A 13,665-nucleotide genomic window follows, 5' to 3' on the forward strand; every position below is an offset into this window, starting at 1 on the left:
GGCCAGACCCCAGGTCGGCCTACGTCACAATCTGCAGGGGGACTGCGTCGGGGGTGGGGAGGAAGGATATGGTTGGGGGAAGCTGACCCAGAATCCCCAACTGGGCAGAGTTCTCCCCTTCGAGGGCTTTGAGGACGACGTTCTGGGGCTGCTCTTGAGGAGTGTCAATCATGGCAACAGCATCAACGATACAAATAATGACGACAGTACTTCTAATAGCTAACATTTATTGAGGGCTCATTGCCTGCCACCAACTGTGTCACTGGGTTTTCACTTAATCCTTTTATGAGGTAGGTACTAGTCTTCATTTTATGAAAGGGGAAATTGAAACAGCTTCCTTCCACTTCTCTTCATGTCCAGAATCCATGCCTTTCCATGCTATAATAGTTTGAGACAAATGGGGAAAATTTGAGTATGAACTGAATATAAGATATAGAATTATTCATTTTCTTAGATGTGATCATGGTATTATAACATGAAAGATGTCTCTATAAGGAAATGGACACATATTTAGGGGCGAAGTGTTATGATGTCTGTAACTTACTTCAAATGATTCGGCATCCTCCCCACCGCCCCCACGTATACATATAACATATACATCTATACATGCAATAGTTGGGACGTACTTATACTAAAAAATTATTTGTTTATTTGAGCTTCAAATTTAACTAGGTGTCCCAGGGGCGCCTGGGTGGCGCAGTCGGTTAAGCGTCCGACTTCAGCCAGGTCACGATCTCACGGTCCGTGAGTTCGAGCCCCGCGTCAGGCTCTGGGCTGATGGCTCAGAGCCTGGAGCCTGTTTCCGATTCTGTGTCTCCCTCTCTCTCTGCCCCTCCCCCGTTCATGCTCTGTCTCTCTCTGTCCCAAAAATAAATAAAAACGTTGAAAAAAAATTTTTAACTAGGTGTCCTGTATTTTTATTTCCTAAATCTGGTAACCCTAAACCCAGGTAGCTTGGCTTCAGAGCCTGTGGTTGTACCCATTATGCTGTATTAGTGTTTACCATTAAAAATAGCCTCCTTAATAATGGGCATTTTTCAATATTCACCCTGCTTGACCATTAATCATTTACCATTCTGAGGGTAGGAGGATGGAGGTGTGAGCACTACTCTTCTGTTGGTGTTACATGAGGAAACTGGGCTTGAAAGGGGAGAGCCACTTCCCAGGGCACATGATGGGTGGGTGGTGTTGGGACTGGCTTCAGCATTGGGTGAGCAAAGAGCTCCCAGGCCACTGCTCCACCATCTATCTAACCCAAGGACCTGAAGGGTACCTTAACCTAGTGTTCCCCACCATGCCCCAGGCCTCCTCCCCCTGAAGCTGGTCTCTCTCCTGTGTGTCAGTCTCCATGACTCCCTACTCTAGGTTGGTGTCCCTGGCTCTGGGTCTCTGTTGCACCAGGCTTGATCCAGTGAGGCCTTGTCACCCAGTCTCTCCTGCTGAATCTCAGTCCCTTCCCTTCTCTCTCCTTACTTCCTTATCTCTCAAGTCTCCATCTCTCTCTCTCTCTCTGTGTTTTCTCCCCATCTTCCCTCCCATTGTACTGCCTTGACCTGCCATTCTCGCCTCTCCATCTGTCTCTCTCATCTCTGCTTGCCACATCCTCTCCATCTCTGTCCATCTGGCTCCCAACCCCACCGAGCTTTCTTTCCCTTTCCTCAGGAAGACTTAAACACACACATTTAAAACTTCATTTTTGGAATCATTCCCTCTTCCCATCTCCTCCCTTGTTGCCCTCCCTGACTGAAGTGAGCAGAAGGGGGTCAGGAGCAGGGAGGGCTAGTGATGTGGGGATAGGGTCTGAGGGTCCTGGGGCTGGGTTGTCTGGCCCAGGTGACAGGGGGCTGAAGGACACTTCCTGTGAGGGAGGGAGACCCTCACCCTTCTAACCAGACTGGAAAATGTGACGTCAGAGAGGGAGCAGTAAGGGAGGAAGGCGGGAACAGAGGAAATTTGACACCTCTCCTGGGTAATCAGCTTCCTGAGAGGCCTTGGCATTGTTTCCTTCCTCCTCTGAGTGCCCCTTCTCAACCCAGGGTTCTGCTGGCTTTGGCCCTGGGAGACCCTCATCCCCTCCCCATGCTTGAATCACGGAGTATCCCTCTTCTGCCTGGTCCCTGCCCTAGCCCCTTTCAGACCTCCAGTCCACAGCACGGCAGTGTCAGGGCTGTTTCTAAAGTGCAAATCTGATGCCAGTCCCCGCGTGGACTTGGTTTCAACTACTTAGGGCTTGCTGCTGCCTTCAAGGCAAAGTCTAAGCTCTTAGCCTAGTGTTCAAGATTCTGCTTGGACACTTCAGACAGGCAGAGTCAAGCTTGGGGCTGGGAAAAGAGAGACCTGGAGATGCAGAGAATAGAAACTCAGAGAGATACAGACACTTAGAGACAAGAAACAGAGGGGCACTCACAGAGACATTCAGGGAAATAGACACAGAGAAACACTCGAGGACGCCCACACAGATGTACGGCAAGAGAAGTTGGCTGGGGTTTGGCAGAGTGAAGAAACTGGAAAACAGTCTGAGATCCAGAGGATGAGAACTGCAGAAACTGGGAGAGAATGACACGAAGAGCATGAGACAGACGCAGAAGTGGCGAGTTCCTTCAGGAAGCCCTTCCTGACTGCCAGGTCAGCACCCTGGGCTCCACTATCCCAGTCCCGACCACTCTGGGCTCTCACTGTGTGGCAGTGGGCCAATCTTCTGCCACTGGACCATGTGCTCTGAGGGAACAGGGCCTGAGACTGCTTCAGTCACCATGTCCCCAGCACTGGCTAGGCCTTCGGTGAGGTTGCTGAATGGATGAAAGCCTGGAAGGCTGTGGGCTCCAGAAGGCCTGGCCCAGAGGACCCCCTACCTTGGTGCTGAGAACATAAGCTGGAGTGAGAAGACAACTGGTCTGAGTCTCAGCTTGGCTTTGGCCTTGCTAAAAGCCTCTGCTTCCTCCTTTGTGGAATGGGCTGTACTCAGCACACACTTAGGAGGTTTCAGGAAGATGTGACAGGCACTGAAAATGCCCATTTACATGTTTGGCTAGGTAAACTTATAAAGCTCCCCACTATTTCCAGGTCTGGGGATGTCAAGCCCTGCTCCCCAAAGAGTGCTTCTAAGCCCAGCCAGGGATGGAAATAACGTAAATTTATTGAAACTGGTTTTGGGGAGGGTGGATGGGTGGATAGTTGGGGATCTTCCAAAGAGAACTGGGGGAAGAGCCAGCGCCCGGCCAGGTGGGAGCGGGTGCCTGGCCACAGACCCTATCTTAGGCCCAGTTTCTTCTTCTCCTTCTGCTTCTTGCGCACCACATCCAGGTTCCGGTCCTTCCACATACTCTTGCGCAGCTTGATGGGGCGCGAGCCCACATACTTCCCTGTGGGAATGGAGGGTTCAAGGTCAGGCTTGGGGTCAGGCTTAGGCCAGATGCTGGTCACACCCACTGTCCCTAAGAGAGGCTTCACCTACCATTCATCTCACGCATGGCGCGCACATAGTCACTGGGGTCCTTAAAGCTGACGAAGCCATAGCCCTTGGTCTTGCCTGTGCGCTTGTCTCGGATCACCTTAGCCTTAAGGAAGGATGGGAAGCGGCTGAAGGCGCGTGCCAAGATGTCATCGTTCACTTCATTGCCCAAATCCCCACAGAAGATCCGGAAATCATCTGGGGTTGGGAGAGAGGAGGTCAGAAGATGCAGATGCCTGGCCCCATGTCTGCCTTACTTAGATAGCCCCACCTTCTCTGAAGGCATCCCCCAAACCCTCCTCCCTCTACCCCAGCGGTCTCTGCCTGGGGCCCTCTCAGTAACAACAGCCAACACCTATATGCTATTTACCCTGTGCTAGACTCTGCTAAGCACTCGTGAGGTTTTAACACCTCCGGCACTCCCAACACCCTTTAACACAGAGGCACAGAGAGGTCATGTCACCTGCCCAATGTTACTCAACTAGGAAGTGGCAGAGCTGGGACAAGAACTCTGGTACCTGACTCCAGAGTCCTCGCCTTTACCTCCCCACGCCAGAGCCATGTTCTCCATTCCCATGAATTAAGGCTCCAACTTTGTCCTAGCCAGGCTTCTCCTCTGAGTCCCCAGCATCCCTTGGTCCCCATGGATATCCCCTGGGCCCCTCACACCCATTTGCTTTAGAGAAAGCCCATTCTTTTTTTTTTTTTTTTAACGTTTATTTATTTTTTTGGGACAGAGAGAGACAGAGCATGAACGGGGGAGGGGCAGAGAGAGAGGGAGACACAGAATCAGAAACAGGGTCCAGGCTCTGAGCCATCAGCCCAGAGCCCGACGCGGGGCTCGAACTCACGGACCGCGAGATCGTGACCTGGCTGAAGTCGGACGCTTAACCGACTGCGCCACCCAGGCGCCCCGAGAAAGCCCATTCTAACTCCCCCCTTGAGTCTCTGAAACGTGAACACACTGTCGGATCCTTCTCCAAGGCTGACCTCAGCTTCCATTCCTGGGCATACCCTCTGGGCTGGACCTGAGCCAGACTGAATGTACTCAAGCCCAAAGAAACCCTTCTGCCACAAGGCACATACTATTATTATCCCCTTGTTGGAGTGAGGAAAGGATAGAAAGGCTAAGTGACTTGCTCAAGATCACAGAACTAGGGGCTACAGCCCGCACCGACCATACCTAGGCTGACATTGCCATGCCCTGGCCTGGAGCAGGTAGACAGTCCCAAAACAAGAGGCAGAAGTCAAGGACTCAGATGGGAGGTAGGGATGTTTTCTCAGCTAGCACTGTGGTTGCCCCACAGCTTCTGTGGTGATTAAGGACACTCTCTAAGAACAAGTTAGGCCACTCTAAAGAGGAAATTATGTGGCAAACTCGGAGGGGCCTTCTTCAAAACAACTGGGCTGGACACTTCAAAACACTGTTACATATAAGACAAAATGGTAGGAGGGAAACCATTCTCCTTAGGAGATAATCTAGAGATCTAAAATGGCATGCATCCTGATCCATGGGAAAAGATGGCTACAACAGAATTTAGGAACAACTGGGGAAATTTAAATATAAAGGGAATATGAGATACCATAGAATTATCATTCATTTGCTTAGGACTGTTAATGGTATTATGACACAAAACAGAATGCCCCCCTTTTTTTTTTAATTAAAAAAAAAATTTTTTTTTAATTAACGTTTTATTTATTTTTGAGACAGAGACAGCATGAACGGGGGAGGGTCAGAGAGAGAGGGAGACACAGAATCTGAAACAGGCTCCAGGCTCTGAGCTGTCAGCATGGAGCTCGATGCGGGGCTCGAACTCACAGACTGTGAGATCATGACCTGAGCCAAAGTCGGACGCTCAACCGACTGAGCCACCCAGGCGCCCCCAGAATGCCACTTTTCTTAGGAGAAGAATACTGAGGTATTTAGGAGTGAAGTGAGAACTTCATTTATAACTTGCTTCAAATGATTGAGCAAAATCCAAGAAACACACATACACATAGAAGGATAAAGTGAATACAGCAAAATGTTAATTGCTGAATCTAGATGGTGGTTATATTTGGCTGTTCACTGTTAAATTCAGTGTTTAAAATTCTTTATCAGAAGGGGTGCCTGGGTGGCTCAGTTGGTTAAGCATCCGTCTCTTTGGCTCAGGTCATGATCTCACAGCCCCATGTCGGGCTCTGTCTGGGCTGATAGCATAGAGGCTGCTTGGGATTCTCTCTCTCTCTCTCTCTCTCTCTCTCTCTCTCTCTCTCTGCCCCTCCTCTGTTTGCACATGCTCCCACATGTTCTCTTTCTCTCTCAAAATAAATAAACTTAAAATTGTTTTTTTCATAAGTTGGGAGAAAAAAGAACGTTCTTTTATCTTTAGCAACTCAGGCAGAGGTCAGAAGGTTCTAGGTGCCAATAACCTCTACCAAATTCTGTCCAGTGGCTTAGATGAGGGCCTGCCCTTCAGAGCCAATGTTTAGCCCTCCATGAGGTAGGCAAATAGCATGTGCCTGCCTTACAGAGAGGTGGCAGTTGTGGACCTACCCAGCTTACCCTCCCTGAGTCTGCCCCAAGGAGACCTTGGTGTGTCCTTGACTGAGCCCTGCACCTGGTGCCTGGCCCTGCACCTGGGCCCACTTACCTGCGTCCCACTCCAGCAGGCTGGGGTCCTCCCAGCTGCTCCCAGCTGCTGTGCGAATGCAGCGTTTCAATTTCTCTGGCTTCCCTTTCTTCTTGTCCTCACCCAAGGGCTCTGGGACCTGCAGAGGAAAGGGGATGGGGTGCAAAGGGCTTGGTGTTGGGAGTCTCCTGGACCAATATGTCCCCTTCAGACTCTCACACTTTCTTTCACCCCTTGCCCTCCTACTTCCATAATTAAACAACTAGATGTGCTTCTGGATGTGAGGTACATGTATCTGCCTCCTTCTCTCCCATGTCCTCCCAGCCCTTCCAATTTCCTGGTTCCCTCCTACCTTCATCGATAGAGGACTACATGTCTTTCTGGGTATAAAAGGCATGGGTTCCTGCCTGCTCTCCCAACCCTTTCTACTTGCTGCCCACCCCTGACTGCTATGCTCCCTGAGAGCTTACCTCAAGAGCCATGAGGCCAGGGGGTGGCTCAGGCCGTGGGGGCCGGGGTCGAGGACGCAGGGACAGGAGCTCAGGAATGCGCAGTGGGGGCAGTAGGCCTCGTACAACCTCCAGTGGGAGGGGCAGTGGCTCAGGCTCAGGCAAAGGCATGGCCAGGGCCAATGGCAGGCTGGGCCCAATGACTGCAGGGCCGGTGGGGGCACCTCCTGCCCCAACAGCCACTGCTGCGCCAGCCTCCTCCAGCCCAGCTGCCGCTGCCACCACTGCCTCTTCCTTCTCTTTAAGGCCCAACCCCAGGCCTAGGCCCAGCTCTCGGGGTGTTGCTGGCTCTTCCTGTGGGCAAGGGCAGACAATGAGGGATGCCATTTCACAGGCTCAGACCTAACTCCCATCCTATACAACAAAGCAAGGGCCTGAGGCCAGAAAGCAGACAAGAGACCTAAACAGAGAAAGGAGTCTCTAGTCAGAGACAGACACAGGGACAAAGACATCAGGACAGAAAAACAGAGAAGGACAATCAAGAGAAAAATAGAGATAGAGACAGAATAGAATAAAAACGGAGACAGAACCCATTGCATGTGTTTCTCTCTCTATTTTCCTCACAAAAAGAAAGAAAAACAGACTCAGTCACCAAAAGAAATAGGGAAAGACAGAGACTGAGACAGAGTCAGAGAGTAAGAAGGCAGATTTAGACACAGCCTACCAGTCCAGGATTGAGCATCTCCCCACCCTTCACACCTTTGACCATTAGCTCCCTGTCCATACTTACCAGAGGAGGCCTCAGAGCAGCCATGGAGCCCAGGGGGGGCCCTGGGGCCCGAGCCATCGGTGGCAGCATCATAGGTGGTCCAGGGGGCCCAGGCAGAGGGGGGCCCACAAGGGCTTGGTGAGGGGGCCGCAGGGCCATAGGGCGGGGACCACCTGCTGCAGAAGAAAGAGCAGAATCTGTCAGGGTGTTAGTGGGGGAGTTGGAGGGCTGAGGGGGGAAGTTATGTGGCAGGGATGATGACCCTGGCCCCCTCACCTGCTCTCTGTAGCACGTGGGGGACGAAGGCCGGACGCAGGATAGGGGCCCTCTGGGGGGCCACAGCTGTGGGAGAGAGAGATGGGGGTGTGTGTCATGGGGGACCGGGGCACTTGAGGTGAGGTGTGTGTGTGTGTGTAGGTACTCTCAGAATCCAAGAAATCCTGGAGAAGAGTCTGGGGAACCTTCTGGGAGATCAAGAGTCTTTCGATTTGTTCATTCGGCAAAAATTTACCACGGAACATCTCCTCTGGGCTGTCCCTGTTCTGGACAATAATAAGGACACACCAAAAGACCAAAAACTCTCAGGGATCTTCTGGTCCAGAGTAGGAGGGTGACAGCCCAGTGTGTCTCACCAGAGGGTGACAGCCCAGAGTGATCAGGGCCGGGATGGGGTAAAGCCCAGGCAGAGTGATCGGAACTAGAAGGGGGAAACCTGGGGAGTGGTGGGAGCCCAGAGGAGCCCTCTGACTTAGCCAGGGCGACTAGAAGCTTCCTGTGAGCTGAGACCCAAAGGATAATAAAGACCCAATTGCCTTTGGTCAGGCAAAGCGTGACCGTAAAGACTACTGGCAAGAAGAACATTTACGAACAAATTTTTTTCCCTTTTCAGTTTAGTATAAATTATAATAGCAGAAGTTGCAGTTTGGAGGGCATCATAAGAGAATGGTCAAGAGGACAGTAGGCATCCAAGAATAGTCTCATTGGCTGGACCATGAATGTCCTCCTGAGGGCACCAGGGAGCCATAGCAGGACTGGAAGCTGGCCAGGGTGACTAAATCAGATGTGCATTTTGATCAAAACCATACCAAAGAGTAAGAGATGTTAAGATTTCTCAAATGTCAGACAAAAAAGTTTAACAGGATTTAAGTAACACAAGTTTGATCCAATACAGATCGTACCAGTACTTTACAGAACGTGTATTTTTTTCTTACGTATAAGGAAGTAGTGTCACAAAAATTGACTGTAAAGGTCACCTCAACAAATGTAAGAATGACCCGTTGAGAGGATAGGGTTTAGTTGATTTTGGTTAACTTGATTCTGATTTGGGCAATAGGCTTTGGAAGATTACAGTTGGGTGGAAGTGAGCAGGAGAGAGAAGGGAGGTCAACAAGAATACTGCGGGCATATCCTAGCAATGTTTAGGGCTCCTGGGGAGTATGTGAGAGTCTCTCCATAAGGGGCCAGATGATGTAGGGTCTTGACTGCTAGGTGAGGAGCTTGGTGCTTGTTTGATGGTTTATTTATCCCATCAACAGATAGTACGTAATGCTTACAATGTGGCAGACATCAAGACTTTCGTCCCTCATGAAGCTTGTATTTTAGAGGAAACAAAAGAGGATAGCCATAATGGGTAAACTGTATAGCTTGTTACAGGGTGCCTGGGTGGCTCCGTCGGTTAAGCATCTGACTTCAGCTCAGGTCATGATATCATGGTTCATGAGTTTGAGCCCTGCATCGAGCTCTGTGCTGACAGCTCAGAGCCTGGAGCCTGCTTTGGATCCTGTGTCTCCCTCTCTCTCTGCCCCTCTTCCGCTTGCGCTCTCTCTCAAAAATAAATAAACATTAAAAAAAACAACAACTGTACAGCTTGTTATAAAGTATTAAGTGCTATGGAGAAACACAACAAAGAATAAGGATTAGGAGTGACAGTAAGGAGGGTGGTTTGCAATGGTCAAGTCAAGCTCTACTAAGGCCAAACTGATGAAGTACATGATCAGGTTTGTGCTTTAGGAAGATGGTAATGTCAGGGTGGGGATGAAATTAAGCAGGCGAGTTAGCGCAATGATGTAGGCAAGATGCTAGAGTAGTCAAAACAAGAGTGCTTCATTAAATGTGGGGTTCCTGGCCTGAGACCTACCTGCTCGACGCAGGAACATAGCTTCTCGGGCCTCTGGACTATCCAGGTGACTCCGATCACCAGGGCCAAAGCCAACTGTTGGGATGGGAAGAGACAAGGATGGTGGGAGGAGAATCCCAGGCATCCCATTTTATCACCTTGCTTGATCCCCTGGCTCCCTCTCCTCCACCACTCCTTACTTACCTGGACCTACAAAAGGAGGGCCACCCACCATGGGAGGAACCACTGTGGCTGCAGCAGCTGCCCGGGCCTCCAGAGTCTGTTGAACCTGTTGGGGAAGAAATTGGGGTGAGGGGCCTGACTCAGTGCCACCAAGCTGCCCTGGCTGGCTTACCCTGGGAGACCAAGGGTTTCATTCTTTGCATTCTATGTGGGGCTGGCTATCTGTCAACATTAAGTCTAAGCTAAACTGTCACTTTTCAGGGAGGCTTTTGGGATCACACTAGCGAAAACTGTCCTTAGCCCCTCCCAGGAGCAACTCATCTTGTTATCCTGTTTCATCTTCCTCAACGCATCTCACACTATCTGAAATTATGTCCAGCCTGTCTTTCTCATCTCCCATGCTACCACCCTGGTCCAAGCTATCATTATCTCTTGCCTAGATTATTATGGTAGCCTCTTCAGTCTCCTCGACTCTGCCCTAGCCCCCTTACCGTCTGTTCTCCAAACACAGCCATGATTAATTTCTAAGTTGGACCCTATTACTCCTCTGCTCAAAATCCTTCCACAGCCTCCCACATCAGAGTAAAAACCAACGTCTTTAAGGTGGCCCACAAGGCCCTACCAGGTCTTATCTCTATCACCTCTCTGTCCTCATCTCTTCCCACTCTCCCCGTTGCTCGCTGTACTCTAGCCACACTTTTCTCTGCTCTTCTTTGAACATGTCAGGGATGCACCTGTGTCACAGCCCTTGCACTGGCAGTTCTCTCCGCTGGGAATGCTCTTCCACCAGATATCTCCATGGTTCCCCGTATCATGCCCTTTATACCTTTGCTTAACTGTCACCTCCTCAGAAAGGCCTTCCCTGACCATGCTGATAAACCTCTGCTTTTCTTACTCTTTAACCTGTCACTCCCCAGTACAATATAAGCTACAAAAAGATAGTGATTTTTTTTGGTCTATATTGTTCTCTGCTATGTGCTTAATGCCTAGAACAGTGCCTGGTGCATTGAAGGCACCCCATAATTATTTATTGACAGAATGAACCAGTTTCATTTATTTGTCTTCTTTTTAGTAGTCTCCCTCTCCACTAGTTATATACAACTTGCTATTGAGCATGTGAATGTGACTAATGAGACTGAGGAACTACTGAACTTCAATGTAAACTTAAATAGATACAGAACATTTTCATCATTTCAGACAACTTTCTGGACAACAGGCTTTAGAATATAAGCTCCCAAAGGGCAGAGGTATTGTTTGCTTTAGTTGTTACTATGTTCTCAATGCCTGGCACAAACATTGTGTTCAAGCACTGTGCTCAGCTCAGTCGTACCTGCTGATAAGTGTTGGTTGCGATAATTGGACGGATCACAGGAGCTGCTGGGACCTGCATCGCTTCTACGGTGGGGACCGTGGGCACCGCAGGCACAGCAGTCGGGATGCCGGTTACTGGAGCCCCCAGAACTTCCTGCTCAAACCTGAGGAGGCAAGACCAACAACACAGCTCAGGACCTTCCATTAATTCTGAAACGTTGGGTACACCGCGATAGAGCCTTCACCCCTGCCAATCTCTTCTTACTCCCGCCCGCACAATCCCGAAGGTCCCATTTTCCCCATGATAGAGCCATATCGGGATAAATGCGGCCTGGAGGCTCCAGGGCTCGGTGGCTCTGACTCTGAGGGCTTTTATCGCGCCTTGCCAAGGGCCTTACAGGGCCATCTCCGCCTCCATCTCCTTCAGGCGTTCCTCTCCGCTCTTGCCCGGCATGCCGGCGCCGGGGCCCGGGACCACAGGTCCTCCTGCACCCGGGAGTCCCGGGGCTGGCCCCGCCCCGGCCATCGCTGCTGCCGTCGCTGTCGCCGCTACTACCGCCTCGGCTCAGCGGCCTCCACCAGTTCCGCTGTCTACTCTCTGGTCTTGTCGGGTTGGGCGCCCTCGAATGACGTATCAGCGAAAGCGACGGGCGCTGGTGCATGACATCATACGCCAACGGGGGGGGGGTCTCGCCTTCGGAGCAAGGCCAATGAGAATCTGGCCACACCTGGAGGGCCCACCCCTAGAAGGAATATAGACCAATCAGAGAGCGGGGAAAACAAACCAATGAAGAGCCTGGGTCTAAGTGCGTGAAGGCAAATGAGGTGGCCACGCCTTCATTGGAGGAACGAAGGCTAATGAGAGCGCTGTAAAGTAGTTGGCCCCGTCCCTACAGAGGAAACTGGGCCTTTGAGAGCTCAGAAAAGTTTGGAGGCCCCGCCTGTGCCACTGAAGCTCGTTCCGGAAGTTTTAAAATGCATCGAAGTCCGCGTCAGCCCAGGGATGTTTGAGGCTGGAGACTGCTGAATACCGTAGCCTTCCCAACTGGGATAGACTGACACCGGTGACTCCCAGAAAAACCAGGAACAGGATGTGGGAAGCTCATAGGGGGCGCCTGACCTTCTCCAGGAGGAGAAGGTAACAACCTGACGACTTCTTGCTAGATGAAAATGGAGAGAGATGGGAGGAATCGTAAAGGCCTAGAGTAGTAGAATGCGGCAACTCAGAAAGTCGTGTGTAGGTTTGGTCTCTGTGTCCTTTCTTGGGACACAGCTGACCCCTCCTTTTCTTCCTAGTCCTCAATAGGTTTCATTATGAATATTTAAAATACACAACACTAGAGAAGAATATAACGAGCTTCCATGTACCTCTCAACAATTACTAATATTCTGCCTTGTTTCATCTATACTTCTCCTCCCTCTTCTTGTTGGAGTATATTAAAGCAAATTCCAGACATCAATTCCTCCACAAATACTTCATGATGTGTGTCTTAACAGATAAGGCCTCTTTTCACGCCCAAGAAAACTAATTTCTGATTTCGTTCTCGGATTTCGGTGCGCGCGCGCGCACACACACACACACACACACACGCACACACACGGGGAAAAAAATAACTTTTTTGGTGTCATCTTACACCCAGACTGTTCAATTTTCTCTGCCTCAAAAAATTTGTACAAAATCAGGCTACAAATAAGGTATGCACATTGGGTTTGATTGGTTGGTCGGTCTTTTTTTTTTCTGTCAAAACTTTTGTTGGCTGTCTTGGTTTCTTGAAGTTCCAAGATTAAATCAGCACTAATGAATGATTTGTTAAAATACTGGCTTTTGTTTGCTTCTTTACAATAGATGTGATAAGAGAATAGGACGCTTTTTCTTTTTTAACATTATCATTAACTAGAGTCCATACTTTGATTTTCTTAGTGTTTAAGCTTTTCTGTTCGTTCATTGCATCCAGGATACATTGCATGTAGTTGTCATATTTTCTTAGGCTTCTCTTGCCGGTGACAATTTTTCACACTTGTTTTTCATGAATTTGTTAGTTTTGAGGAGTACTGGTCAGGTATTTTGTAGAATGTTCCTCGTTTGGGATCTGCTATTTTCCTCATCATTAGGCTCGGGTTATGCATTTTGTGGGGGTGAGGGGAAAGGCTGCAGAAGTAAAGTGAAGTTCTCGTCATGTCGTATCAAAGGTACATTTTATCAACATGACTGTTGGTGTTAACTTTGATCTCCCAGCTGGGGTACCATTTGTCAGGTTTCTCCACTATACTTTTCTTTTTACTCCCTTTCCATGCTCTTTGGAAGGAAGTCACTATGCCCAGCCTACACTTAAGGGGTGGAGAGTTAAATTCCACCTCCTTGAGAATGGAATATTTGCATAAATTATTTGTAATTCTTCTGCACAGGAGATTTGTCTATTCTCCTTTTATTACATCTTTTTTATCAGTATGGACTCATATTTTATACTTTGGGTTGTAATTCAGTATTACTTTATTTTGTTGCTCAAATTGTTCCAATTTTAAAATCTTAAGTCTTGGGGTGTCTGGGTGGCTCAGTCAGTTAAGCCTTGGACTCGTGACTTTGGCTCAGGCCATGATTTCAAGACTCGTGAGTTTGAGCCCCACATTGGGCTCCACACTGAGATTACATAGCCTGCTTGGGATTCTTTCCCTCCTGCTCTCATTTGCACGCTCTCTCAAGATAATCTTTAAAATCTTGTCTTTTAGTCTATAAATTTCCCTCCCTCTGCCTTTTTCTACCTTCCTTCCTTCCT

General features: G+C 49.5%; 1 protein-coding gene across 4 annotated transcripts; it reads right to left on the reverse strand.

Moving 5' to 3' along the window:
* Window positions 1-3,116: 3,116 nt before the first annotated feature.
* On the reverse strand, window positions 3,117-11,524 carry RBM42 (RNA binding motif protein 42). Of its 4 annotated transcripts, none has more exons than XM_040446101.1 (10): window positions 11,290-11,417; window positions 10,911-11,055; window positions 9,602-9,686; window positions 9,419-9,493; window positions 7,558-7,623; window positions 7,303-7,478; window positions 6,534-6,866; window positions 6,085-6,202; window positions 3,455-3,649; window positions 3,117-3,362 (listed from the first exon to the last, which is right to left on the reverse strand). In XM_040446101.1, exons 1-10 carry the CDS (start codon window positions 11,415-11,417, stop codon window positions 3,250-3,252), a joined length of 1,434 nt encoding a protein of 477 aa, XP_040302035.1. In that variant the 3' UTR covers window positions 3,117-3,249. The 4 variants fall into 4 exon arrangements, with proteins under 4 accessions (XP_040302035.1, XP_040302036.1, XP_040302037.1 ...); XM_040446102.1 differs by having other exon boundaries at window positions 3,250-3,362; window positions 7,303-7,457; window positions 11,290-11,524; XM_040446103.1 differs by lacking the exon at window positions 7,558-7,623 and having other exon boundaries at window positions 3,250-3,362; window positions 11,290-11,523.
* Window positions 11,525-13,665: the final 2,141 nt, after the last annotated feature.

The sequence above is a fragment of the Herpailurus yagouaroundi genome, unplaced genomic scaffold (genome assembly GCF_014898765.1).
Source record: "Herpailurus yagouaroundi ecotype Mexico unplaced genomic scaffold, PumYag 194, whole genome shotgun sequence".
In the NCBI taxonomy this organism is placed as follows: Eukaryota; Metazoa; Chordata; class Mammalia; order Carnivora; family Felidae; genus Herpailurus; species Herpailurus yagouaroundi.